This window comes from Tamandua tetradactyla, chromosome 21, assembly GCF_023851605.1.
Source record: "Tamandua tetradactyla isolate mTamTet1 chromosome 21, mTamTet1.pri, whole genome shotgun sequence".
NCBI classification, from domain to species: Eukaryota; Metazoa; Chordata; class Mammalia; order Pilosa; family Myrmecophagidae; genus Tamandua; species Tamandua tetradactyla.
The window spans coordinates 56,899,667-56,927,160 of NC_135347.1; the positions used below are offsets into that span (position 1 = coordinate 56,899,667).

Here is a 27,494-nt window from a genome sequence, read left to right on the forward strand (position 1 = left end):
TTTAATACAAAATAAGGAGTTCTTTATTAATGATACAAAACTTGTACATTAAAAAAATTAAGATTCAATAACTGCTGACCCCCTGAGGAAGCGAAGAGCTTTTGTGGGTTCATCCAGGACCCTGTGAGTGTTTCACAGTCCCGAGCCTCCTGGCCGCAGGAACAACGCCCACTCCTCCAGGGCTGCTCACTGGGCTCCTTCACTGGCTCTCAAAGCATACTTTTCCTTTCATCAGGATCTAAGCAAACCAGGGTCCTGGATCCACATTAAAGGACACTACCTCTTCCAGCCCAAACTCAAGTATTTTATCAGTATACAAGTTGATTTGTATTTCTTTTAACTCCTAGCGTAAATTTATTACAACACATAAGGATATGATACAATTGTTTACAAAAAATTATCTAGATTTTTCAGCTAAATGTCTTTTAAAAAATTTAAGTTGGCTTAGAGAAATATTTTTCTTTTAAACTGTATATTCCACACTGAGTTCTGAGAGGTCACCAACTTGTATACACTTGATAAACAGTCGCTCTCATGTAAGCAACATGAAGCGCTCTTGTATCTTTAGTAGAGAGCACAAACCTCTGCCTTTCTTCAAAGCCTTATGCTGAAAGACACCTGACAGCCAATTTAGACAAACGCTTCTATCTAGACAAGAGGCCTCTCTGAACAAGTAGCCTGCAGCAATAAATACGCAGTGATTTGTTTTCTTGACAGAGAACTATTTAGCACTGCTTAGCACATTACTCTGTAGTTAGGGAATAAGAGTAATTCTTCCCTTGAAGAAAGCAGATCCCCTTCTGAGAATAATGTTAAAAGCTACCAAAAAAAACAAAAAGAAAAAAATCAAAATAGACCAGCACCAAATGAAGTTATTAGTTCACAAAAAATAAACATAGCTCTTATTTCTTAAAATTCTATAACCCACACTTAATAATTTAACTATAAAATCAGGAGTTTTGTCAGCTACAGTATAATTTTAAAATCCATTTTCGGCTTGGAGCAGTGGGGACAGGGATTCACACTGATCACCATAAGCTTCATAAATTTCACCAACGAAAACACCTTTTTCCCAGCTTGTATTCTCTTTCAGAAGTGAGCTGTAGATTACTTCTGTGATGTTTTAAAGCATAATATCCATATTGAGATCTTTCCAAAGAACACAGCATGTAAAGCACTGAACTGTCGTCACACTTGTGGAATCTCCACAGAAAGAAGGATCTCAGATCTCTCTGAAAGAGCCAAACACCAAGCAGTCGTCTCAATGACCACGTCTATACATCCTCAACATGACAAAGCATTGAGTTTTTTAATTCACAGATTTTATGTTAGTCCTTTAGAACCCAATGCTGCAATGCTGGGGATTCGATTCAAAACTGCTGCACTATTCAAGCTACCTTCTTGGTGCACGTTCCTTGGAGGTCTGGTAAATTTATCTTTGACCTGTGGCAGAAAAAAGACAAGGTAGTGATATGCAAAATCATCTAAATGCAGAATGTTAGGTTGGGACTACTGTATCTGAGAAACAGGTTTTTATACTATACATGTATTTTAAATATGGGGAAGACATGTTAAATATATCTTTAAGTCCTACCTGTTGTGAATCATGTGACTTTTAACAAGATGTCCTGCAGCCAATGCTGCCATCAGTGATAATTCCCCAGCCATTACTGTTGCACACACAATTCTGGCAAACTGCCGGGCATTTTCCCCAGGATTGTCTTTGCATGGTCCTTGAACACCTAACATCTGCAATCAGAGACACAGCAAGTCTCTTCAAGTCATGAGCAACAATTTATTATCAAATCAACTAAAATAAGGGCAACTAGAATGGCATCAAAGTAGAACTAGACTCCGCTGCAGTACTAATCTGCAAGATTTGACAACCAGTACTGACAATATAATACTACAGCTAACCTAACACCTACAGCCTTGCTGGCAGCGTACTCACTTGGAGTAGATGAACCCTTTCAACATGTATCCTTCTATAGTTTCTGAGTTCATTTAATAGGCACATGCATGAACACGCTTATTTGGGTGCACTGGATTAGGCTGGTGGGACACACAAGAGCCAAAAGAGCAACTACACATATTGAGATGAGTGATAACATGGTATCAGGTAGAAACACAGAGAATCCCAGACAGCCAGGCTGGATCACTGGACTCAGTGCCTGATGCTTCATACCTGCAAACAGGCTTGCTGAGGCAGCAGGTTGGTCCCACCACCCACAGTTCCTATTTCTATAGATGGCATTGTGCAGCTGATGTGCAAATCTTCCTTCGTGGGGCCACTTGCTTCCATTAAAGTAATACAGTTTGAGCTTCCAACATTCTGTGCTGCATCCTGAGGGAAAAGAAAGAAAAAAGACAGTGTAAAATAGACTTCTCTCACCCAGAACACGGTAACAGCAGAGGGAGAGCCAGAGCCTCACCTGCCCACAGGCAATGTAGATAGCGGTTACAATGTTGGCCGCGTGAGCATTGTAGCCGCCTACACTCGCGGCCATGGCAGAGCCCACCAGATTCTTATTGATGTTCACCTCGATCAGTGCATCTGTCGTGGTCTTCAATACCTACAAAGCAGAGTTGGGTGCCTTGTACATCTTCCCCAAGAAGATCCAGGGGAGTGTACCCTAGATCTATCTTTCTGTACCCCTAGAAGACTAGGGAATTTAGATGTGGCCCCATTTAAGACCTGTGCCCAGTAAAAAGAGTATCAGTGAAATCTGTTACTGTGACTGCCACACAGACAGACACAGATGGGCACGGCAAGGCAGAGCAGCCATCTTAATGTCATACACACCCCCATATAGTAAACTTTATTTAAGACTTAATACTCCTTTCCCCAACTTGGTATAGTGCAATTGAAGATTAAAAAAATAAATATTCAACTTATCACTCACTTCTCTGACAATCTTAGCTGGAATGACAGCTTCACAAACAACAGATTTTCCTCTTCCCTCTATCCAATTTATAGCAGCAGGTTTTTTGTCAGTACAATAATTACCACTAACTGCTAGAATCTGCATTTCAGGGAAAAGCTCATGAAGTTTTGACAGTGCTTTCTCTGTACCCTATTAACAAACAAAGATAAAAAATTAAAATGTACAAAGTATTCCTCTTTCTAAATCAGAGGCTTTTATTTGTATCTTGAAATATTTCTAATTAAATAGTCATACTTCAAAGAAACTGAGCACAAAAATTAACAGCCGCTTTTTAAATTAACCATTGCAGTGACTAATTTTTTTACTCAGGTATAAATTCCTAGTATTTCTTTCCAGGTATGAGAACCAAATTCTTTGCAGGCATCGATGAACAGGATGCAGATAAGAATACAAAAATGAGTATAGAATTAGAACATTAAAACACACTTAATGAGAATAGGAAAAAATACTCATTCATGTATCACTGGGAAATGACTAACTCAACCCATTAACAATTCATAATAAACTTCTTCTAGTTATTAAGCTGTTACCTAAAAGCCTGACTTACCAAGTCTATAAAGAGAAGTGGGTCATCGAAGTCAGTTTTGCCATTAGTGGAAAGTTGTTGGAATTTACATTACACACAGCATATAATGAAGCATCCCAATGACTCCCAATTAACTCAATTAAAAACTCACACCTCAATAACCTCAAACATATTTACTGGCAATTTTTAAAGCTTATGGGACATAGTCTTTACTACTAGTTCTTATGAAAAGGGAAATTCTGATAACATGACTACCGACTAATATTTTAAATCTTGGTTCATAGCCAAATATTGGCAGAATAAAATATGGGACATCCATAATAAATGGACTATAAACATGAACTATAGTTTGCCTCCTGTTCCTTCTGAGCGAATTCAGAATAAGCCAAGTCTAAATTAAATTAAATATGTCAAAGATAAACACCTCCACTCAACAAATGTCTAACGTACATACCATAAATTACACATCAGTCAATATCCACCCTTCAATAAAAACATTTTAATTACTCTTTGAATAAGTAATGTACATACAATGGTACAGATTTCAAAAGTCAGAAGGACATAAAGTAAAAAGCAAGTCTGTTTCTCGCACCTGTCTCCCTAATACCCAGCTCCTCTCTCCTAAGAAAACCATTCTCAGAAGTTTTGTGCGTATAAATTCAGACACGGTTTACTCGTGCTCACCTTTGAAATCATGTTCATCCCCATGGCATCACCTGTCCTAGACTGTAGGCGGATATAAAGGTTGCGCCCAGCCAGACTTGTATGAATTTTCTGTAGACGTGCAAACCTGTAAAAACCAAAGAGGCAAACTTTTTTTTAAGAGGAAGTTACCTTAAAATTTAGTTCAGTTCCCTTATTTTACACATAAGAGAACGCCCATGGAGAGTACTTACTAGGAATACTATTCCAATTCTCTCATTCATTTATACATGAAACAAGAAGAGAAAGCTCCAGAGAGTCATATCCTAATTGGTAACTTAAAAAGCATTAGCTTGAACTGTACTGGGTATCATTTGTATTGATTATGTTACTTTGTAAATTCAATTTTGTGCATTCAAAATAAATCTACTAGGGGTGCACAGGTGGTTCAGTGATAGAATGCTTGCCTTTCATGGAGACCAGGGTTCAATTCCCAGGTCATGCACTGCACCCACCCCTCCAAAATCAGTAAATGCATAAGTAAATAAATCTACTATACTAATGTTTCTATCCTGCTTGGAAAAATCTTTTCTGCTCCAATCAACAAGTATGCCTTACAATTCTAAGCCAATACTCCCCTAGGACAAACAGTCTTTTCAAAGTAAGCCTTCTAAAACCAATACACAAACTTACTAGTTCACAGTTTTTTCTGACTTACTTCTATGATATATTCATTTAGATCAACAACATCCCTTTTATTTTCCCAACCAAACATCAATATTACTCATTTCGACTGAATGAATTTAAAGGTGACATTTTGTAACGTGCCTTTATGCAAGCAACATTTCAGCAGTTACGTTTGGTGACCACAGAAAACGGCAGAGGTTTGAAATAGAGTGATTGTACAGTGAAGCCCACTCATATGCCAACCTGCTGGTACTGTCAAATGCCTCCTTCATGACGGTGAACCCTTCAGGTGTTTCAAGCCAGGCCTTCACTTCTGCAGAGTCACAAGCACGGGGAAGACGCACCACTGGGCCACGAGTCATCCCATCAGCAAGGATTCGGCTGCTGGCACCTCCACCAAGCTACACAGAGTATGTTATAGGTGCACACATTAACCTTAGAACACTTCTACCTAACACTTTTTCCCAGGAGGACTCCTTGACTGTCTCCAAACCTCTTCCTGTTGCCTTGTCTAGGGTGCATTTATTCAAAAACAGGTAAATCTATAAAGGCCGACTTACACCTATTGCTCTGCAGCCTCTATTAGTGCTGGCCACAAGACAACCTTCAGTTGTTGCCATGGGAACCTGAAATTCTTTTCCATCCAAGCACAGGGGTCCTGCCACTCCAACAGGAACAGGCATAAATCCAATAACATTCTCACAACAAGCTCCCATCACCTAGAAGGTAAAGCCAGACACTAGGTGAAAACTCTATACTGGAAACATACAGTAACTCATTTCAGCCCTTGTCATTAATAACTTTCTTCAAATTTAATCCTTCATTACATTTTTCACAAAACCATTTTTTATTTACTCTTTAAAGGTGTTTTGTACTCTTTAAAGTACATTAAAATACTAATCAATGATTACTGACTATAAACAACAGCAGGAAAAATATTTAGGATTTCTATAACCTATATAATAAGCAGAACATAAAATTAAAATAATTTAAAGAGAAAAATGTTTTATATATGTACATACCAAAGACTAATCAAGAAAAAAATATTTAAGACCCACAAAGCAAACCCTCTTTAATAAAAAAAATAGCATACCAAAGAGTAATTATAGTCCCTATAAGGTAGATACTGGAGAGAAGAAGGCTCTGGAAGCTTTCTGGAAAGTATTTGTCGGCGAATAGATACAGCTCGCTCATGAGTTTCCATCAGAGTTTCCAATTTGTAAGCTGGGATATGCTTAGCATTCACTAATTGGATGATCTCAGCATCACTAAGGAATTTTGCACCTTTCTAAAGAAATGGAAAAGAAGGAAGGAAAGGAGATGATAAAAGACTTGAAGGAATACACTTCACATTATTCACAATAACCAATTTAAAACAATGCAAAATCAAAATAATATAAATCTTTTCTACTTTATCAACATAGTTTTTGTAATACAAAGATATGCCTGCATAATAAATAATTCATTTAACAGAAACTAGAAAAAATGTCAAATGAAATAAAATATGAATATTATATCATCGCAGTTTTTATAAGATAAAAATACACACGCATTAATACACAGTAAAAGAAAAATGCTTTAGCATGTTGGTGTGTATTACACATAGTGGCTACTATTCAAACTCCAGTAAATCCTATTTTTAACTTTTTAAATAAGTAATCAACATAGTTTAAAAGTATTTTATAAAAAGGTATCTAACATAAAGTCTTCCTCCCACCCATCTTCCATTTGCCCAGTTCTCTCTTTATGCTCAAACAAGTGAATAAATAATTGCTACTTTGCTTTTGACTATCTTCTCAGAGATTTCTTATGCATACTCAAATTTCATACATAATTTCCCACTTTAGTAGCATATTATATCTTATTTTTCACTTAATATATATCTTCAAGTACTTTCTATATCTGAACAAGTTTCTTCATTCTTTACTACAGCTGCATAATATTCCATTATCTACATGTACCATAATTTAACTGGACTAATAATACAATATTTATATTGATTCTAAATGTGTGCTATTAAAGATTGTTGGAATGAATGGCCTTGTACAGAAGTCATTTCACATGTGCAAATTCATGAGTATAAATTTCTGTAAGTGCTAGGTGAAAAGATATGTATATTTGTAATTCTAATAAATTTCACCAGATTGCCTTCTCATAGCAATAAAGAGAATGCTCTTTTCTTCAGTCTCAACAGTGTTATTAAATGTTCGAATTTTTGCCAATCTAATAAATGAAAATATCAAGTGTAGTTTTAATTTTCATTTCTCTTCTAAGTAAGTTTGATCATCTTTTCATATATTTAGGAGTCATTCACATTTGTTTTTTCTGAAAACTGAGTGACTACATCCTTTCCTCTTTTGTTTAAACTGGATAGTGTCATCAATTTGTAGACACTCTATATATTAGGGAGATTAGCCCTTTAGTTCTGTATATAAGTTGCCAGTATCTTTCACCCTCACTTATGAGTAGCTGTCTTTAGACTGTTTATAGTGATGGTATATATACATATTGTGATGATATATATATATATATAAAATGATGATGTATATATCAATGGATCAATAATCACATATAATTCAATTTTGTGAATACTACCTGCGGTTCCATTAAAGGGTTTTCTTTGCAAGCCTTAACATTAGCCTGATTTTCCCAAAGAACATAATGCAAATTATTAGCTAGCATATGTAATTGATTGATTCATTCTTGTATGCAAATTCATTCACTCTTTTTAAATGTACTTAGTACCCACTATGTACAAAACTCACTTGTGACAGGGATTTGGACTAAGCCCTCTAAGAGTTTAGTGTCTAATCATGGAGATTATCATATAAGCATGTGATACAGTGATACAAGCAACTAGGTACCACTGCAATTAAAAAGGCATGAAGAATGGAGGGAGAAACAGAAAAAAAATGACTTTCATTTGAAGTAAGGCAGCCACTGCCCTAAAGATACGAATACCTAAAGAGGGGAGGGTATCTCAGTTGATAGAAACAGGAACCCAGAGTTGGAGACTACTTAGAAAACAACCACCAGGTTTAGTCCAAAGCCATATGATCAAATAATGTGGTGAAACATATCCAAGCATATAGCATTTTACCTAGCCAAAATTCATTCTCATGTTGAATGAAGCTAAATTCAGAACATAACCTACTGATAGACTACTTTTATCTTTAAAGTTGAAATTTTCAAGCTTCAGATGTCCTTATAATTGGAAAAATGTAAAACCATTTGGTTGATAAACCTAGGCCAATAACAAACCCTTCAAGCATAACAAAAGAAAGCCAATGACTAGAAGATCACATCGTTAAGTTATTTAAATTGTAATAAAGCAGTACATATTAATCTTGAAAATATTAATCCTTGGCTAGTCTGTGTTCAAATCTCCACCTGGACCAGTTTCTTTGAGCACGCAGGTTGCCATTCCCACAACTCCCTCTCTGTTGTGTCTTGCCCTCAGCAAGCTAAGACTTCACCTAAAACAAATTTATCTGTTCTTCAGGATGCTCAATGAAAACCAACATTTACTTAGAACCTTTTGTGTACAAGTCATGGCCCTCAAAAAATACAGCTGAGCTGAGGAAATTAGTTCTAAAAACAAAAGCACCATAAAGATGGCACTTGAGACTTTGGGGTTTGTGCCAGTTTGAATTTGTGGTGTACCCCAGAAAAGCCAAGTCCTTTAGTCCTCATTCAACATCGCTGGGTGGAAGCTTTTTTTATTGTTTCCACAGAAATGTGACCCACCTAATTATGGTAACTTTTGATTAGATGTGTCTCTACTCATTCAAGGTGGGGTTGTCTACTGGAGTCCTTTAAGAGGGAACCATTCTGGAAAAAGCTTTGGAGCTCACAAAGCCAAAGGCCTTTGGAGATGAAGAAGGAAAGTGCCTCTGGGGGAGCTTAATAAAACAAGAAGCTGGGAGAGAAATCCCAAACTTCACTGACCTATCTTTTAAAAAATATGGAACCCTTCACGAATTTGCATGTCATCCTTGCGCAGGGCATGCTATCACTGGCCTTTCTTGAGTGAAGGTTGCCTCTTGTTGGTGCCTTAATCTGGACATTTTCATGCACAGCCTTAGAACTGTATAAACTAGCAACTTACTAAATTCCCGTTTTTAAAAGCCATTCCATTTTCAGTATATTGCATTCCAGCAGCTAGCAAACTAGAACAGGGTTCTATGCCGGGGGATGATCTGAGAAGAAATAAGTATCAAAATGGAAGCAGATTCCGGCTTACAGTCAACTAGATGCAGTGTAAAAGATGTTCCAGGGTACTGTTTCCTCACCGAATCTTTGAACAACTAGCAAAAACTAGCAGAGATCTTCCTCAGAACATGAGAAAACTATTAAAAGGTTAGAGTAACTTGGCAAATGCCAAATCAAGAAAATACAGCTCATGGTGTACAACACTAAGGATGTAATTAACATGACTGAATTAAACATATATATATATTTTTTGTATGCTGTGTATGGTGTGGATCCCATTTCATTCTTTTTTCCATGTAAGTATCTTGTTATACTGCATTTGGGGGGGGGGGGGGCGGGGGGGGGGGAGTACATGGGCTGAGCATCAAACTCGAGTCTCCTGCATGGCAGGCAAGAATTCTACCACTGGACTACCTGTGCACCCTCTGAATTATGTATTTTAACGTGTTTCAAAGGGGAAATTTTAGATGGTATATATGTTACTAGAATTAAAATTTTAAAAACCCATGGACCTATACAACACAAAGAGCGCATCTTTTTTTTTTTTTTTTTTTTCTGGAAGAACTTGTTAAATTTCCTCTATTTCAGTAGACAGAAGACTATTTTCAATGTCCTGGCTGAAAGGGCTCTTGTTGCCACGGAGCATAAGTCCAAGGAACTTCTGGCAGCACATCTGGATTAGGTGGATAAGGGTATGCAGCTTGTTGTAAAGGTTGATAAGAAAGATACTGTGGAAAAACTGACTGCTGAAAATTGTAAGAAATAGGTATCTGAGATTGAAAATACCCATTCACTGGCACAAAGTCATTTGCTTGTGGCTCCCCAGCAGCGCAACCAAAATATTGAGAATAAAAAAGATTAGTATATGTGTTTTGGACAGTGCTTGCAACTGCAGTCAACATCCCAGGAGGTGGCTGTGCATCATAGGAGGTTATCTCATGGTATGTCTGGGTAATAGAACTGCCATTGCTGCTGCTGTAATGATAAACATACCAGACATAATAAGGATAGGAATTTCCAAATGACTGTTCAGAAGAGTTATATATTGGGGTATATGCAGACTGCGGAAGTTCATTCCAATATGCAACAGAATTCTCAGTTAGGACTTTTGAATTTTCATTACTCTGTTGTTCAGAAAAAGAGTGCTCTGTTGTTTGAGACACATTAAGGGTTATATTTTCAGATGCTCCAATAGACATAGTACTGGGATTCAATGTATCCTTCATGTATTTTTCCTTTGACTCAGTGTTTGCGCTGAAAGACCACATCTTAATGTAAACAATGAACTACAGTAAGTAGTATAATTATATTTTGTCTTCAATTGTAACAAAAGTACATTAATGAAAATAAGGAAAACTGTGTGAGGAGATAAGGCATATTAGAACTCTACATTTTCTGCATGAGTTTTCTGTTAATCTACTTCTATAATAAATTTTAATAAAGCAAATATTTTATAAAAATGTGAACTAAACAAACGTTAGACCAAAATTTTTAAGCGTGATTCATAGGAGGAAAAAAAATCCACAATTAAGAATCAGATGCTTATACAAGTTTTGCTAACACTACATATGTACAGCAAGATAGCTGAGATATCGGTACAGGTTTTTAAAGTAATGAGGGAAAAGATAAGTGAAAAAGAAAAAGGAATATACCTCCACTATCACTCATACGCACATAAAGACTTAACCAAATGAAGCAGATATGGCAGGAACACAACATTCCCACTGAAGAGTGACTCTCAGAGTCATGTAGGCAGAACACCCTGTTCAAGTCATATGGCAGGAACACAACATTCCTACTGAAGAGTGACTCTCAGCGTCATGTAGGCAGAACACCCTGTTCAAGTCTCAGGTAAGTTTCCTCATGATCATCAGGTTCATTTGAAAAACAAACTTCCTTCTTTCATTGAAACTCATCTTCGTGTTAAACTATTTCTAGACCTTAACACATATATAGAATAAAGGTGTTGTTCATTTCTATGATAAACAATAATTAAATAGAAGTCACATTGGCTCTGGAGTTAGAAAATAATGAAATTACATTCCCAGCTTTGCAATTTCCCAGGTGTTTTACTTTGAGAAATTATTTACACCTCTTGGAGCCTCAGTTTTTGAATATGAAAAATGGAGAATTTTATTTACCTCACAAGATTTTAGTAATAAATAAAACAGACCTGTACAAAATGCCACACCACTCCTACGTACCCAGTAGATACTAGTTTCTTCCTTTCTAAGTCAGGTGATTCAAAACAAAAGCTCCTTTTTCAAGAAAGATACCAAAATTGTTTGCTTTATTTTCCTCACCTCTGCATTTCCAAGTATCTGCAGACATTCTTCATTAGGCCGAGGTTCCTTGGGAAGCTCAATTTCAGATTCCTGCACCTCCAGGACCACTGAAGTATCAAGTGAGGAGGAGTTCCCAACCACAAACGAAACTCTATTTGAGGTGTCAGTTTCTGCCACTAAGGGTTTTATAACTTCAACTGTTCAAGAGATCAGAAGATATCTCACAATACTGGATGTTATACCACAATTTGAAATACAGATTCAACTTCTTGAATTGGCACAGGAGGGTTGGGGAGTGAAGAGAATAAGAAATCACCTTTTCTTTCTCGGTTTATCCCTGTTTCCTCCTCTACCGCATGGAATTTCTGGTTATTTTTGATCATTGTAGGGTCACGTCTACAACAATTGTCTGGGACTTTCTTTTGGGTCATTACAGGAGATGTGATAGGATTTTTTAATGAAAGTGTAGATTCTGTCTCTGCTTGTTCAAAGAAGATATACTTAACAGCCAGAAGGAGAGCTAAACTTAGAGTAATAACTTGTTCAATATCCATGCTGACCATTCTAAACAAAAGAAAGCAAATTAATGTTATTATTCCGAAATATATTAGGCACCACTTCAACTTATATTAGGGTGCTGTGATTATTACATTAACAAAGTAGGTCAAAGTTAACTTACTTAGAAAGATAAAACTGCCAGAGGGAAACATTTGGTTCAATTCTCTTGGATACATTTTCATCCAAATCTAAAGAAACCTTAGAATTTTCCAGTGTACTGTTCTGAGGAGAAGGGTCAGCAATCCAGCGACTGTGAGCATGAACAAGAACCAGGCCTAGAGACTGAAATGAAATTTTAAAAATTAAGCTACATAAAGCAACAGTTCTTTAGATCGACAGTCCTTAAGACCCTGAAGATACAAATTACTCTAGATAAAATGTTTGACCTCATGTAGTCTCTGTTCATCAATGGAATCTAAATTTCTTATCCCCAGCAACTGGATAACCAGACACTATTTTTGATGGCCTTCCCTTACCAAAAAGCAATCCCTGAGAGCTTGTGACATGACAAATCAACATAGTGACCCCACTGTACTAATGAAAGTATCAGAAAGCACAGATTTCCAAAAAGAGATAAGGTGGAGAACCAGGAGCCTTAAAGAAACTAGGAACAGGTTAAGAAAATACAAAAAAAGAAGGCAGAACATCAGTGAAAGAGCCAAATATTGGAACATAATGGGCAGGAGAAAAAAAACAAAAACTGAAAGAAGTAGAATATGATATTATTACTAAAGATACATATGCAAAAAGAAAACCATATAATTACCATAATCATCTTTACTCTCTGAGTTACAGGATTTGGTTTATTTTCTTCTTCTTCTAAAACTCGGGCAAAATGACTGAGTTGCCAAATTGGACGACCCTCACGACTTTCCCGAGAAAGCTACAAAATAAGTCAGCGTTACATCAAAAGGTACTGATTCCACTGAGGTAAAGCCATGTAATGAAAAACAGAACTCTTCAACTAAAAGTAATAACTGCTCTCACCTCTAATACCAAGGACACACAGGCTGGAAAGAAAGTCATGAACACGAAGTAGTTGGCAAGAACTGACATGCAGCCAAAGCAGCACATAATTTCAAGCTGACGAACCCCTGATAAAAGAAAAATTGAATTCATATTTAGTAAGATGTGTATTTTTTATGTTGCATACATCACAAGGACTCTTGCTACAGGCAGACAAATATATGAAAATAATAGTACATTAAGCTCATTACCATATACTAGAAAAAGAAACTGCAGCTCAGAAGAAATGCCAAGACTCAGAGCACAGTAACACTGACTAGAGAACACTAAGTCCCTCCACAGCAGTTCACCTTGTCTTCTCCCATGTCCCCAACATGACAACGCCCAGTAGTAATAGTGTTTATTAACTTCAGATAAACAAATGAGTTTCTACTCCCCTTTTATCAAATAGTAGTAGCTCAATCTTTTGAGACATGGGTATATGGGACAGGCTATTCTAATGGAACAACTCCTCACAGTTATACTACTGAATTCAATCCTACCTGTTAGCAATTCACCTGTCAACCAAGAACTTTATAAAAGTCGAACATACTACCAGTTATGTTATTTCTAATATACTATCATAATAATAGTCTACGTTTACTACTGAACAAACTGAGCTATCATTTAGTAATCTCAAATAAAAGGTGACAGGATTATACTGCTGGAAAAAGACCTTATATTACTTAAGCAGGCTCTCTCACTCTACAAATAAACTTGGTATAATATAAATGTATATCCTTTATATATATATATAAAACAAAATATAAAATACTTCACTCATTAAATATAAAAATGCTTTGAAATGTAAATAAAAAGGTATTCCTTTTCCTATAAAAACTGCTAATTTAAAACAACTAATATCAAAAACTGAGAAAATTATATTTTCTTTTCAGAATGGTAACAGCATCTGACAAAATAGAACAAAAGCATACATTGCATTGCTTTTTTTTCAATTCTACATCAATTACTCTCAAATGTAGAAATTCAAGAGAATACAAAACTATAATAGCAAAAGTATTACGAATGACCTACATTTCAAATAGTAGCTAAAGACAATGTTCTCAAACTTAGAACTATCAAAGCCATGCCTTATCAATGTTTCTACAACTCAACTACTTTCTGTTTCTCTCCATACAATGGTAACTAATTCCCACCATGCTCTCCAGGCATTCCTCCTCATTGTCCCAAAATAACCAGCCTCTCCGTACTGCTACTGCAGAAGGAGTCAGCACCAATTCACATACTTCCAAGAAGTTGACTGCCTTTTTTTTTTCACTGACCTTTTCAAAGTGTTAATTCTTAGTTAATATCTTTTAAATCTGCCCTTTAAAAGGAAAACCTAAGTCAAATGCCTAATCATGCCATTTCTGTTTAGCTATAAATGTGACCTAACTGGCTTCTCCAACTACAATTCTAATCAATTACTGTGCTCATTTCCCCGACCATATCATGGCAAACTCATCACTGATGGCTTTCCACATCAGTTCAAGTGAACAATTTTTGGTTTCAAGGCCCACTCCTCATTCCTGGCTACTCTCATTTATCTTTTCATATACTCTTTTGCTCCTGCAAAATCACATAGCTATATTTTTATTTGATCAAAGACATTTTTCTTGATTTGTGGTGTAGTCACATGACTCTACGCCTTTGTCAAAACTTATAAAACTGTATCCCCCAAAAAGTGAATTTTAAGGTATATAATTTATTAAATAAAGAATACTTTTTTTTAACTAAATAAAATCTGTTGATTGACAGATTAAGTGAATAGATAATAGTCAATTTCCCTTCAGGAAGTTAGAAGAAACATTACATATTTAACATACTATTCAAGGAAGAGGCATCAACTAATAATGACAACCAACCACTCACTTCTGAAAGAATGAGGACCCTTATTGAGGGCACTAAGGCACCAGGAAATACCACTGTTCTAGTGTATTAGCAGTTCTTAGTAGTTAACTAACTATGGTCTTTATGAGAAAGCTATAAAGTCTAGTCCTAATGATTAAGAAACCTCCACAACAGCATGATATATTCATTCTAGCAAATTTCCATACTACCCCATTAATTATTATACAATATAATGTAGTCACATGTTTGATATTTAACATTTAATTCTGTACTATTTAGTTAAGGAGAGGGAAACATAGGTTAATGCTGGGTACTTGCTAAAATGTACTACATCCTGTCTTATTAAAGCTGCACACCATCTATGAGGTGCGTGTAACTCAGATCTGTCCAACTCTTGCACTGTCTATTATATGACAATTAAAACACAAGGAACCAAGTCCCTAATCTAGTCTAGCACCACGAGAAGCTGGAAGCTGCGTCCCAGGTGGGTCTTAGAATACACTCTTACTTAAAAGCTAAACAAAAACACCACACAGGCAAAGCCACCACAATGGAGCAGAGAAAGAGAGGAGGGAAATAAATCAATAACTTGCTAATTTAAGTTTTCACCAAAACAGGTAGATACCACACACACACTCATACAGTTAATTTTTAAGAGTAATGTCAGAATTTAAAAGTCAGAATTTAAGAATAAACAAGCAACATTTTAAATGTTCTTTTTTCCTCTTTATCTACATACATAATTTTTTATTTTTAAAATATTTTTATTGAGAAATCTTCACATACATACAGTCCATTATATGGCATTCAATCAATGGCTCACAATGTCATCACATAATTTTACATACTTACTTTTAAATACATTCAAAAATTGCTCACTGACCTGACATGGTACCAACTCCAATGACAAGACATTCAACAAGAGCATCAAGGGTGAATGTGGGACCTAAAATTGCCATTCCACGAGCAATATTTTCCCTTACTTCATCCTAAAACAAAGACCAAACATATTCATGAGGGTAAGGTATAAAATAATTTTGAAAAAAGTTATGAGAGCATTCTATTTAAAATAACAAATATTAAAATCTACTATTCAAAGAAAAAATATACAAATGATAAGATTAGCAGGTGTTAAAAATGAAAATATAGTACTCTGCTTTCCTTCCCACTGAATGGAATTTTTTCTGGGAATAGTCCTTCCCAGTGGTATATTAATCCTGTCATTTAAGTCCACATAATTAAATCCCACAATATCTTGCATTTTGGCTACTACTAATAAAACTCTTGGTAGCAATATTTTTTAAATTTTTTATTAATTAAAAAAATTACAAGAAAAAACAAACATTCCTAATATATGCTCATTCTGTTCTACATATATGAATCAGTAATTCACAATATCATCATAGTTGCATATTCATCATCATGATCATTTCTTAGAACATTTGCATCAATTCAGAAAAAGAAATAAAAAGACAACAGAAAAATAAAACGAAGACAGAAAAAAAAATTTTTACATACCATACCCCTTACCCCTTCCTTTCATTGATCACTAGCATTTCAAACTAAATTTATTTTAACATTTGTTCCCCCTATTATTTATTTTTATTCCATATGTTCTACTCATCTGTTGACAGGGTAGATAAAAGGAGCATTGGACACAAGGTTTTCACAATCACACAGTCACATTGTGAAAGCTGTATCATTATACAACCATCATCAAGAAACATGGCTACTGGAACACAGCTATACATTTTCAGGCAGTTCCCTCCAGCCTCTCCATTACATCTTGAATAACAAGGTGATATCTACTTAATGTGTAAGAATAACCTCCAGGATAACCTCTCCACTCTGTTTAGACTCTCTCAGCCATTGACATTTTGTCTCATTTCACTCTTCCCCCTTTTGGTCGAGAAGGTTTTCTCAATCCCTTAATGCCGGGTCTCAGCTCATTCTAGAGTTTTTCTCAATCCCTTGATGCTGAATCTCGGCTCATTCTGGGATTTCTGTCCCATGTTCGGTAGCAATATTTTTTATTCAATTTTTAAAAACACCTAAATCATATCTTTGCCGATTATGTTCCAATATTCATAATTTTGTTAACATTTTCAAATTATCACGAATATCCATTAAATACATAAATCAGGGCAGAACAAGAGCTTTTTTATACTCAGATACTCTGATGTAAGATAGTTAAAAATGTTAGGTTCTTTAAAGTAACTAATAAACACCTACATGAATCTTAAGATGTGAAATAATGCTAGTGTTAATTTAAGTGGGTTAGAAATCAAATCTACCAAGAGGCTCTCTTCCAGTAGCTCCTGTTCTGCTCTCTAATGTGCTTCACTACGTAGATACTTCTGGTCATCTAAAAACTTACTGGCTTAATTTCTGAAAACCTTCAAAAAGAAAGACAGAAAAGATTCCAAATTCCAGAATCTATGGAATTATGGTTGAGTTGTTAGATAAATGGAACTATTCCTGGGACACTTATGAAGACCACTCTTAGGATATGACAATTGAACTAAAATGTTGGGCCACTCCTGAAACTTGAGCTATGAAGAAATCCTATGAATCCTTCCTCGTAATACAAATGAAAAAAAAAAAAGGAATAACTCTTCCCTAGTCCAGGCATAAATACTTACCTGTGAGTTGGAGCTGAGGGCAAACTTCGCTAATGCACTTGCTCTGGAAAGGTCAATCAGAAGTAGGAAAAAGGGCAACGCTTCACTGGAAAAAATTAAGATGATCAAAACATTCAACAGAAGAAAAAATATGGCTTAAAATCCCTTAAAAACAAAACTTTTTGTACCTACACACTGTATTATTGGATGATACTCGCATATATGCACATAATGTGTGTAAGAGGTATAGTCTATATTTCTTTGGTATCTCTTGCTCAAAATATTTGTTAAAAATTAGGATATATATATTTTTTCATTAATCACTACTGTGGGATAATTAACTAAACATAAACAACCTTTCTGAAAGGCAAACTGGTACTAACACCCAAGCGCCCTAAAAATTTGCATACCCACTAATGTCTCACTTCTAGAAATATATCCTTATGAATGGATTATGCTTAAAACAAAAATATTCATAACAATGTTGCTATTAAGGAAGGACAATTAAATAACCTAAATGTACAACACTAGAAAATAGTACAAACTATAAAACAGTCATTACAAAAAATATAGGTTAACATTAAGGACATGGAAAGATGTCGGAAGTTGTTCATAACCATTATCAGGCATAAAGAAGTTATAAAATAGGGCGGGCCGCGGTGGCTCAGCGGGCAAAGTGCTTGCCTGCTATGCCGGAGGACCTCGGTTCGATTCCCGGCCCCAGCCCATGTAACAAAAACGGAGAAACAGAATACAATAAAAACAAGAAAATGTTTAAAAATGTTTCCCTTTCTTCCTTCCTTCCTTCTCTCTGTCTTTCCTTTAAAAAAAAAAAAAAAAAAAAAAAAAAAGAAGTTATAAAATAGTATACATTGGTATGCTTTCATTACAATTTTTTTTGCGTATAAAAAAAGTGGGAAAGGATATACACTAAAATTTTAACAGATATTAAAATTAGCTGGGCGGGCCGCGGTGGCTCAGCGGGCAAGAGTGCTTGCCTGCTATGCCGGAGGACCCCGGTTCGATTCCCGGCCCCAGCCCATGTAAGAAACAAACGGACAAACAAAATATAATAAAACAAGAAAATGTTTAAAAGATGTTTCCCTTTCTTCCTCCCTTCCTTCCTTCCATCCTTCCTTCCTTCTCTCTGTCTTTCCTTCCCTTCCTCCCTCTCTCTTTAAAAAAAAAAAAAAAAAAAAATTAGCTAATAACAAGATTACATGAGATTTTTTTCTCCCCTATTTTCTAAACTTTTGAAAATTTATGTCACACTTATGTAACATGGAGGGACCTCTTGAAAATGTAGTTTTGTACTAAATGACACTGAATTTTTCATTTGAAATGGTTAATTTTATGTTATATCAATTTTACTTAAGTAAAAAATGCAACAACAACAAAAAAGACATGAAGTACTGATTCAATTAATCTGAAATACCCACAATAGGGAACTTTAAAAAGACAGAAAGGAGATAAGTGGTTGCTAAGGGAAAGGATTCACGAGGAAGGTAATAGGGATTGACCGCTAATGGCCATGGGGTTTTTCTTAACAGCACAAAAATGTTCTAAAATTAGCTTGTGGTGACTGATGTATAACTTTGTGAGTATACTAAAAAACAATGAGCTGTATACTTTAAATGGGTAAATTACATGCTATGTGAATTATATAACAATGAAGCTATTTAAAATTTTTTTAACTTATATTAAAGAAAGTATATTTAGTTTTTAAATACTTACTTCAAGCCTGTCAATTCTTTATCTAAGAAATGAATGACAACTGTACTGAATACGAAACTTGAGAAAATTGTGAAGAGGCCAGCAATACCTAAAATAACAAAATTCAACAAGATGAAAAAGCTTCATCCTTTACATTGAAAACATTTTATCTCATACAATATTCTGAAATAAATAGTATTTTTCTACAGATTATTAAGGTCTCAAATTTACAGAATATCTAACTCCCAATAAGAAAGGGAAGTGCTGAATGCGTACAACACACTTTCAGCACTACACATGCTTCCATAAACATAATTTTTTTAAAGGCAGTTTATTGAAGATATTTTCACATACTATACTAACTATCCAAGGCATACAATCACTGTTTCACAGTATCTTTACACAGCTTTGCATATAACTCCAGAAAAAAAATGAAAATAAAAAAGAAACCTAAATCCTCCCATACCACTTAATATCACAGTATTGGTATAGTAAATTTGTTACTATTGATGAAAGAGTATTAAAATATTACTATTAACTATAGTTCATAGTTTGCAAGACACATTTTTTCCCCACATACCTATTTTCAACTCCTTGTAATAGTGTCATACATTTGTCCTACTTCATGAAATGACTTTTGAATATTTGTACAGTTGATCCCAGACACTGCCCACGGCAAGATTCACTGTGTTACACATTTCCACGTTTTAACTTCCAACTTTGCTTTTGGTGACATAAATGACTTTAAACTTTCCCTTTACATCACATTCACACATCATTCAGCACCGTTAAATATTCTCACAATAACATCCTACCTTCGCCTCTCTCCACTTCCAAACTTTTAAGTTCAACCTAGTTAACCATTCTGTACATATTAAGCAACCACTCCCCATTCTTTAGTCTCCTTCTATATCCTGGTAACCTATATCTATATCTTAAACCTATGACTTTACATATTACAATTAGTTCATATCAGTGAAATCATACAATATTTATCCTTTTGTATCTGACTTTTTTCACTTAACATAACGTCCTCAAGGTTCATCCATGCTGTCACTTGTTTCAGGACTTCACTTCTCCTTTCCAGTGACTAATATTCCATCATAGGTATATATCACATTTTGTTTATCCATCCATATTGATGGACACTTGGGTTGTTTCCAACTTTTGGCAATTGTGAATAATGCTGCTATGAACATTAGTGTGCAGATGCTCTTTCACGGCCCTGCTTTTAGATCTCCTGGGTATATCCAGAATGCAAGCCAATGGGATTGTCAGATGGTAAGACAACTCTATGCTTAGCTTTCTGGGGAACCACCAAACTATCCCCCATGTGGTTGTATACATTTTATATTCCCACAGCAGTGAATAAGTTCCAATCTCTCCACATCTTCTCCAACACTTGTAGTTTTCTATTTGCTTAACAGCAGCCATTCTAGGGGGTATAAGATGATATTCCATTGTGGTTTTGGATCATTATGATTTTTGTAGTTAAGGTATCATCAGTAGTATTTTTCATTTTTTTGGCATGGGTAGGCTCCGGGAATCAAATTCGGGTCTCTAGCATGGCAGGTCAGAATTCTGCCACTGAACTACTGCTGCACAGCCCATCATTGTGGTTTTGATTTGCATTTCCCTAATAACTAGAGAAGCTGGGCATCTTTTCATGTGTTTAGCCATTTGTATTTCCTCTTTGGAAAAATGTCTATTCATGCCTTTTGCGCATTTTTAATTGAGTTATTAGTCTTTTTAATTGTTCAGTGTGGGATTTCTTTATATATTATGGATATCAAACCCTCATCAGATATGTGGTTTCTAAATATTTTTTCCCATTGAGTCTGTTGCCTTTTCACCCTTTTGATAAGCACCTTTGATGCACTGAAATATTCAACTTTGAGGAGTCCCCATTTATGCATTTTTTCCTTCACCGCTTGTGCTTTTGGCATAAAGCCTAAGAAACTTCTATCACTAGATCTTGTAGATGTCTCCCTATATTTTCTCCCAGAATTTTATGGTACTGGTTCTTATATTTAGGTTTTTGATTCATTTTGAGTTAATTATCGTATAGGGCATATATGTAATTTGAACAGTTTCGTTTCCACAGAAAAACAAAAATTTGATGACACACAAATAAATAAAATAAAATTATTACCCAAAATATACTTTGATCCAAGTTGACGTAGATTTTGGAACTGGAAATAAATATATAAGATTGCTATGCATCGTGTTATTGTCAGAATTATAATATCACTGCTCAAAACATCCTGTTGGGAGAAAGAAAAAAATTAAACTTCAATCACTTTGACTTTCAAAATAAACAATAAAAAATAAGAATTTTTATCTTGTATGCAACATTAGTTTACATACTATCATGATAATATGAATGCAAGCACAAGTCAAATAATAATAAATATGCAAGTCAAAATTAAATTCAACTTTTAAACAATGCCAATACATCACTGCAATCATTTCTCACCATCAGTGACTTATAAGAACTATACTTTCCAAATAAAACCAATAGCCTCATCTGTGCAAAAAAAAGACAAAAATTATTTCTAGTGCATTTCCATAACACATACGTGAACAAAGACTTTAAGTTCATGAATATCAAAAGATTTTACTCAACTGTTTTGGGTTATATGGTCTCTAAATAAAGAAAATATTACTTCAGTCTAGTATCGAATTAATTTTACTAACCTCTTCAAACTTTGGACATTCATAATTCCAACCACAGATCTTATCATTACCAGTAAACATGTTCATGGACATCATGCAGATTGTCAGTGTCACTGTTCCCACTATGACTTCCCATGGGTGGGAGGCCACAAAGAGGCCATGCATTCTGAAAAGTCTTGACAACATTGTAGCTACACAGTCCTTGGATCCTAGAAGGAACAGCAAATGCGAACACTGTGTTTTTAGGAAAAGAAGGCTGTAAATCCTGTTTTGTACACACAGTGCCTTGTCCACATGAATAATACTATTTTGATAGTTCCCTGATATTATCTGAATTAAGGAGGAGAGTAACAAAACAGAATACAAACATGAGAAATAATACAGATTTCTTTTCTAATTATTCTGATCAATAATGTATAAAATACCTTCATTCTTCACACTCCGGTTAAACAAAAGGTAAATATTAAAAGAATCTACTTGCTGAGGGTCCCCCTGTAAATCACTATCTTAGTGTATAAGCTCCTTGAGCATAGGGACCCTTTATACTTTTTTACTCTTTCCAACATATGGCATAATATTGCTAGCAAAATGATGTTGAATGAACCTTTCTAATGTTGCTGTCACTAGAAAGTCTTTTCAGATGGATTTTTCTACATTAACAGAAAGGAGTTAAGAATCTTAAAAGCAGCTATGGTGGCTGCTTTTCTTCTAAAAGAATCAACAAAAGGATAGAAGACCAAAGAAAAGCATTAAGTAAGGAAAGCTCCCAAACTTTTATAGCTAATTTAAAAACAGCATGGCTAGCTAAAATATGTTTCTGTATCATTCAAAAACTTCCCTAAATAACATAGATAATTTTTATCTGACTATCAATGTCTAAAGGTCCTCATTTTGGGGGCTACATAATGATTTATAAACACAAATGGAAACCATTTACAGTGGCTTTCAACGTGGGAACTTGCAAGCCCTGCTTCTTACACTAAAGTTAATGCTTATGATAAAGCACGTTAATCATCCATAAAAATAAATTAAAATTAAACTTCAAGTAAGCTCCTTATAATGCCATTCTAACAAGAATCCAAACAAATCTCACATGAATGGTAATAACTAAGACTGATTTATTGAAGACAAAATAAAGAGGCAACAAACTGAGGAAAAGAAAGCATTAGAGGAAAAAGAAAAAAACAGTAGCTTTTAGAAAGCAAAATTTAGAAACAAAATTTTAGAAACAAAATCAATTACCAAGCTTCATCTCTCATTGCATGTTCTCTACATTTCAACCTAACCAAGCCACCAGATGGATGACTAGCTTTCAAACTGCAGGTCCCAATCCTTCATTGTATCAATTAAATCATGACAACAATTTTGTGGCTCAGAATAAACATGTTTTAAATAAAATAAAATAGAAAATAAAAAAATAGGTGAGGATAAGACATAGTTTGGGTAGGTATTATTTCTTGACATAATATGTATTTTTCAAGCTATGGAAATGGTTTACACATTTGCCTGTGTTTACTCATGCTTTCTCCATCTTCTACCCGGAGCCTTATTAATTTTACCCTCCAGCACCTTGCCCTCACATATAGCAGTTGCTCAACAAATGTCTGCTTAATTAAAAACAAATTCTTCAACTATAGTAGCATACATTTTATTGGCACACCATAAAGCAGATCTAAAGATGACTTTTTTCCCTTTTAAAAAAAATATTTTATTGACAAATCTTCACACACATACTTCCATACAATGGCTCACAATATGACCACACAGTTGTGTATTCATCACCATGATCATTTTTTCAAACATATGCATCACACCGGAAAAAAAAAAAGAAAAAATTCATATATACATACACCATACCCCTTACCCCTCTCACTGACCACTAGTATTTTCATCTACCCAATTTATTATACCCCTTGTCTCCCATATTACTAATTTTTACCCATTTTTTTACTCATCTGTCCATACCCTGGATAAAAGGAGCATCAGACAAAATTTTCATAATCACAGTCATATTGTAAAAGTTCTACCTTTACACAATTGTCTTCAAGAATCAAGACTACTGGAACACAGCTCAACATTTTCAGGTACTTCTCTCCAGCCACTCCAATACACCATAAACTAAAATGAGAAATCTATATAATGCATAAGAATAACCTCCAGAATAAAATCAACTCTGAAATCTCTCAACCACTGAAACTTTATTTTGTCTCATTTCTCTCTTCCCTCTTTTGTCAAGAAGGGTTCCTCAGTCCCTTGATGCTGCGTCCCAGTTCACCCTGAGATTTCTGTCCCATGCTGCTAGAGATTTACATCCCTGGGAGTCATGTTCATGTAGTGGGGAGGGCAGTGAGTTCACTTGCTGAGTTGGCTTAGAGAGAAAGGTCATATCTCAGCAGCAAAAGAGGTTTTCTGGGGGTGACTCTAAGGCTTAATTTTAAGTAAACTTAGACTACCCTTTGAACGAATTTCATAGGGGCGAACCCCAAGAACGAGGGCCCGGCCTATTGATTTGGTTGTCCCTACTCCTTGTGAGAATATCAAAATCTCCAAATACAGAAGCTGAATATTTCCTCCTTTCTCTCAGTCCCACAAAGGGACTTTGAAAATACTTCTTTATTCACTGCCCAAATTACTCTGGGATATACTAGGGAATCACACTAACCTGGACAAATGAACAAAATCTCACACCTAAGATTCCATATACTTATGGTATTCAACTAAACTGACTATACAAGTTAAATCAGGAAATGCACTACCCAAAATATAAATTTTGCACCAAATCACTTTAATCTCACACAGAAGTTGAAGTTTTAAAATGTGGATGACATCCTTTACCCTGTATTGTTATGTACCTTAGTCCTATCCAGATCAGCTTCATTCACATCTCTACTTGAAAATGACTTTTTCTTTTTTATGTGAACTTGCTACGGATTTAAATATCACTCACTCCACAAACCAGTTAAAGGCTGAATGCAAACCATTCAGGGAACATATTAATGGGAGAAAAGGCAAGGTGAGAAGCTGCATTTTACATACTATACTGAAAACGGGAGGAAAAAAACGACAACTTTTAATGTCATGAGCAGGGCTTGGTACTTAAAAAGTACTGGAGAGTTTTAATCGTATTTTAGATTTGGACCCTATTTATTTATAACCAAAAGCCTCATAAGAGGCTACAATTTCATGATGGTCTTTTATCACATAACTTACTTCATATCTATATCTTACGTAAAAAAGTACAAACTGGTCTAAAGGATCAATGTTTCAGAAAGTTAATCAACTAAAAACACGTTTCAAAACTATGTCAAAATGATGAATTGAAACTTGAAATACTAGAAGGAAGGAAACCCAATTTGATCAGATATTGGTTTAGCATTAACCCATAATTATATATGAGGCACATTATGGATGCCTTCAAAAGATTTCATAGTATGAATGCCAATTCTGCAACATTTTTTTCCCTACGTATAAAGGCATTCTTGCAACATTCAGGAAAGAATTCACATACCATCCTATGAGCCACCCCCAAGCACAAAGAACCTTGCCTATTTGAAAATACAAACTGCGCAACCAAATGTATGCAGGTGTGTCAAATGTAACCATAATTAACAACCTCATTTCTCATGAGCACCCTCCCAGTTCCCTGTGATTATGCAAAGCATTTCCATGCCATAGAATCCAATCTCTACCTTTCCCAGTAGTTGCAAGTGGTACTGGCAGGCTACAGGATAGCTCAGGCAACTTCAAAAGGCAGTATTTATGCCATGCTGCAATAAACACAAATTTTACTTTAAAAAAAAAAATAGGACATAGGCAAAGCATGTCTTGCATATTCAGACTTAAGTATGCTGCAAACATTTCAGATTCTTTAATTTAAATTCAATGGAGTCCTTAAACTCTAATCCAGTTTGTGACAGAAACCACCCAACCATAGCCAACTGCACAAAGGTTGCTCTAGTGTCCTACTCTGAGTCTCTTCTCCCACTCAACCTCCTCCTGTTCTACACATTCCAGTATTTAATTACACACCGTGTTACACTATTCTCAAATTAATTAATGTGTATGGTTTGTGTTTCTGAAGCCATGTTTTACACTACAATCATTTTCAATCCCAACAGTATTTATAGCATTCTGTTGTCCAGCCTATTTATCCTAGGGGGGGAAAAATCCTGCACTGGACATCAGGAAACACCCAATTCTATCACATGCTACCTGTTCGTGGATAAATAACATTTCTATTAACTCACTTGCTTACTCATCTAGAAGGTGAAGATGAAGAACTCCAAAAGTTCTAGGGCAAAAACAAGGATTAGGTGGAACCACATGAAACTGCTATCTTTGTAGGTTAAAAAAAAAAAAAGGACAAATTTCAAATACAGGCAATTTCATATGGAGCAATCTAAATAGATGTTGATTCCATAATGTGGCTATCCATCAAAAACTAGAAAAGAAAAACGTATACACACTTCATTTTGAAATGGTCATGCCATGCATATGTTAACGCTGTAATCTACACACTTAAAAAAAAATCTTTATTGTGCTAATTTCCTTTTTCTTTACTGCCAAGTTTATCATAAGTTCTGGAAAGACACTAAAACAAAGCAGGTCTACATAACCCCCTGTACCCCAAGTACATTCCAGGCTTTTGTTGGATTATATCTAAACCATAAAATGTCTTTCACTGAATAGAGGGGAATACAAATTCACAAGCAAACAAAAGATACATTTTCAACCTTGTGAGAGCTGAAATTATGTCCAATTATTTATTATGACTGGGAAACAAATGTTTCCTATAAATTGTCAGAACCAAGTCTAAGAAAGCATGTCCTCAACCCCTGAAATATTTCAAACCACCATCAACCTCCTGCATCGCAGAAATTGACGGTTCTGGTTTTGAACCTCCAAGTGACGTAATTATTTTCAAAACCAAACGACTCCGAAAATGCTACAAAGCTTAAACTAAACGACAGTAGCATCAAGGAAATTACATCCCTTTAAAAAAAAAAAAAGAATCCTTGAGTCTTTCCTTGGCGAGTGTCTATCGCGATTCACTGCATCTCGACTTGTTTCCCACGGAAACCACCGGCCCCGCCTGGACTGTCCACGCTCCTTCCCGGCCCCGAGCCCACCCGCAGCATTCACGGAGACTCCCGGACACCTGGGCCGACCACCCTGGGCCGCACGAGCGCCCCGGTCCTCCCCAGGGGTCGCGGCCCATAGCCGCCCTACAGGCCCCGGCCCTGGGGGCCTCCGCGGCCACCCACCTGGCCGTCCCTCCGCGGGGCCCCGGGGACCGACCTCGGACGGGGCGGCGAATGGGGCGACGCCCGCAGGTCCACCGACGGGACACGGGCCGTGAAGAGGCCGGGCCCGCCCAGCCCCTCGGCCCCCAGCCCCCGGCAGCGGTGCGGGCCCTCGGCTTGCCGGGCCTCAAGGACGCCTCCGCCTTCGCGCGGTACCCGCCGCCACACCCGCGAGCCGCGACGCAACTCGGGTCAGGTCCTCGGGAGCGGCCGCCACGCCACACCCGCGAGCCGCAACGCAACTCGGGTCAGGTCCTCGGGAGCGGCCGCCACGCACTTCCCAGAACTGGGCGAAACGAGGGGGCCGCCACGCACCCGGCTCAAGCCCGCTCCCAGCCGCCGGCCCCGCCGGCCACCCACCGCCTCACCTCCCGGTCTCTCCAGAGGACACCGAGCCGCCGGCCGGCGCCCTGGCGGTCTCTCGTCATCCGGGACGCAGAGCGGAAGGAACACGCACGCACGGGGCCCGG

At 36.3% G+C, this 27,494-nt stretch overlaps 1 protein-coding gene across 5 annotated transcripts; it reads right to left on the reverse strand.

Annotated features, from left to right (window-relative positions):
• HMGCR (3-hydroxy-3-methylglutaryl-CoA reductase) lies at window positions 1–27,494 on the reverse strand. 5 transcript variants are annotated; one of them, XM_077139442.1, is made up of 21 exons: window positions 27,393–27,470; window positions 25,411–25,488; window positions 21,743–21,930; window positions 21,198–21,309; window positions 19,067–19,154; window positions 17,354–17,438; window positions 15,595–15,700; window positions 12,843–12,949; window positions 12,622–12,738; window positions 11,977–12,137; window positions 11,614–11,861; window positions 11,316–11,494; window positions 5,894–6,088; window positions 5,361–5,519; window positions 5,044–5,201; window positions 4,156–4,261; window positions 2,904–3,074; window positions 2,433–2,573; window positions 2,186–2,344; window positions 1,595–1,749; window positions 1–1,443 (listed from the first exon to the last, which is right to left on the reverse strand). In XM_077139442.1, the coding sequence occupies exons 3-21, from the start codon at window positions 21,905–21,907 to the stop codon at window positions 1,389–1,391; spliced, it is 2,667 nt and encodes an 888-aa protein (XP_076995557.1). In that variant the 5' UTR covers window positions 21,908–21,930; window positions 25,411–25,488; window positions 27,393–27,470; the 3' UTR covers window positions 1–1,388. The 5 variants fall into 5 exon arrangements, with proteins under 5 accessions (XP_076995557.1, XP_076995555.1, XP_076995559.1 ...); XM_077139440.1 differs by lacking the exon at window positions 25,411–25,488 and having other exon boundaries at window positions 27,393–27,494; XM_077139444.1 differs by lacking the exons at window positions 25,411–25,488; window positions 27,393–27,470 and adding an exon at window positions 27,020–27,102.

Coding starts and splice junctions, on each gene's coding strand:
- HMGCR (XM_077139440.1), bottom strand. CDS start 21,907: ATGTTGTCAAGACTTTTCAGAATGCATGGCCTCTTTGTGGCCTCCCAC. Junction 3,075..4,155: donor GGATGAACATGATTTCAAAG/GTGAGCACGAGT, acceptor GTTTGTTAATAG/GGTACAGAGAAAGCACTGTC. Junction 2,574..2,903: donor CAGCTAAGATTGTCAGAGAA/GTGAGTGATAAG, acceptor TCTGCTTTGTAG/GTATTGAAGACCACGACAGA.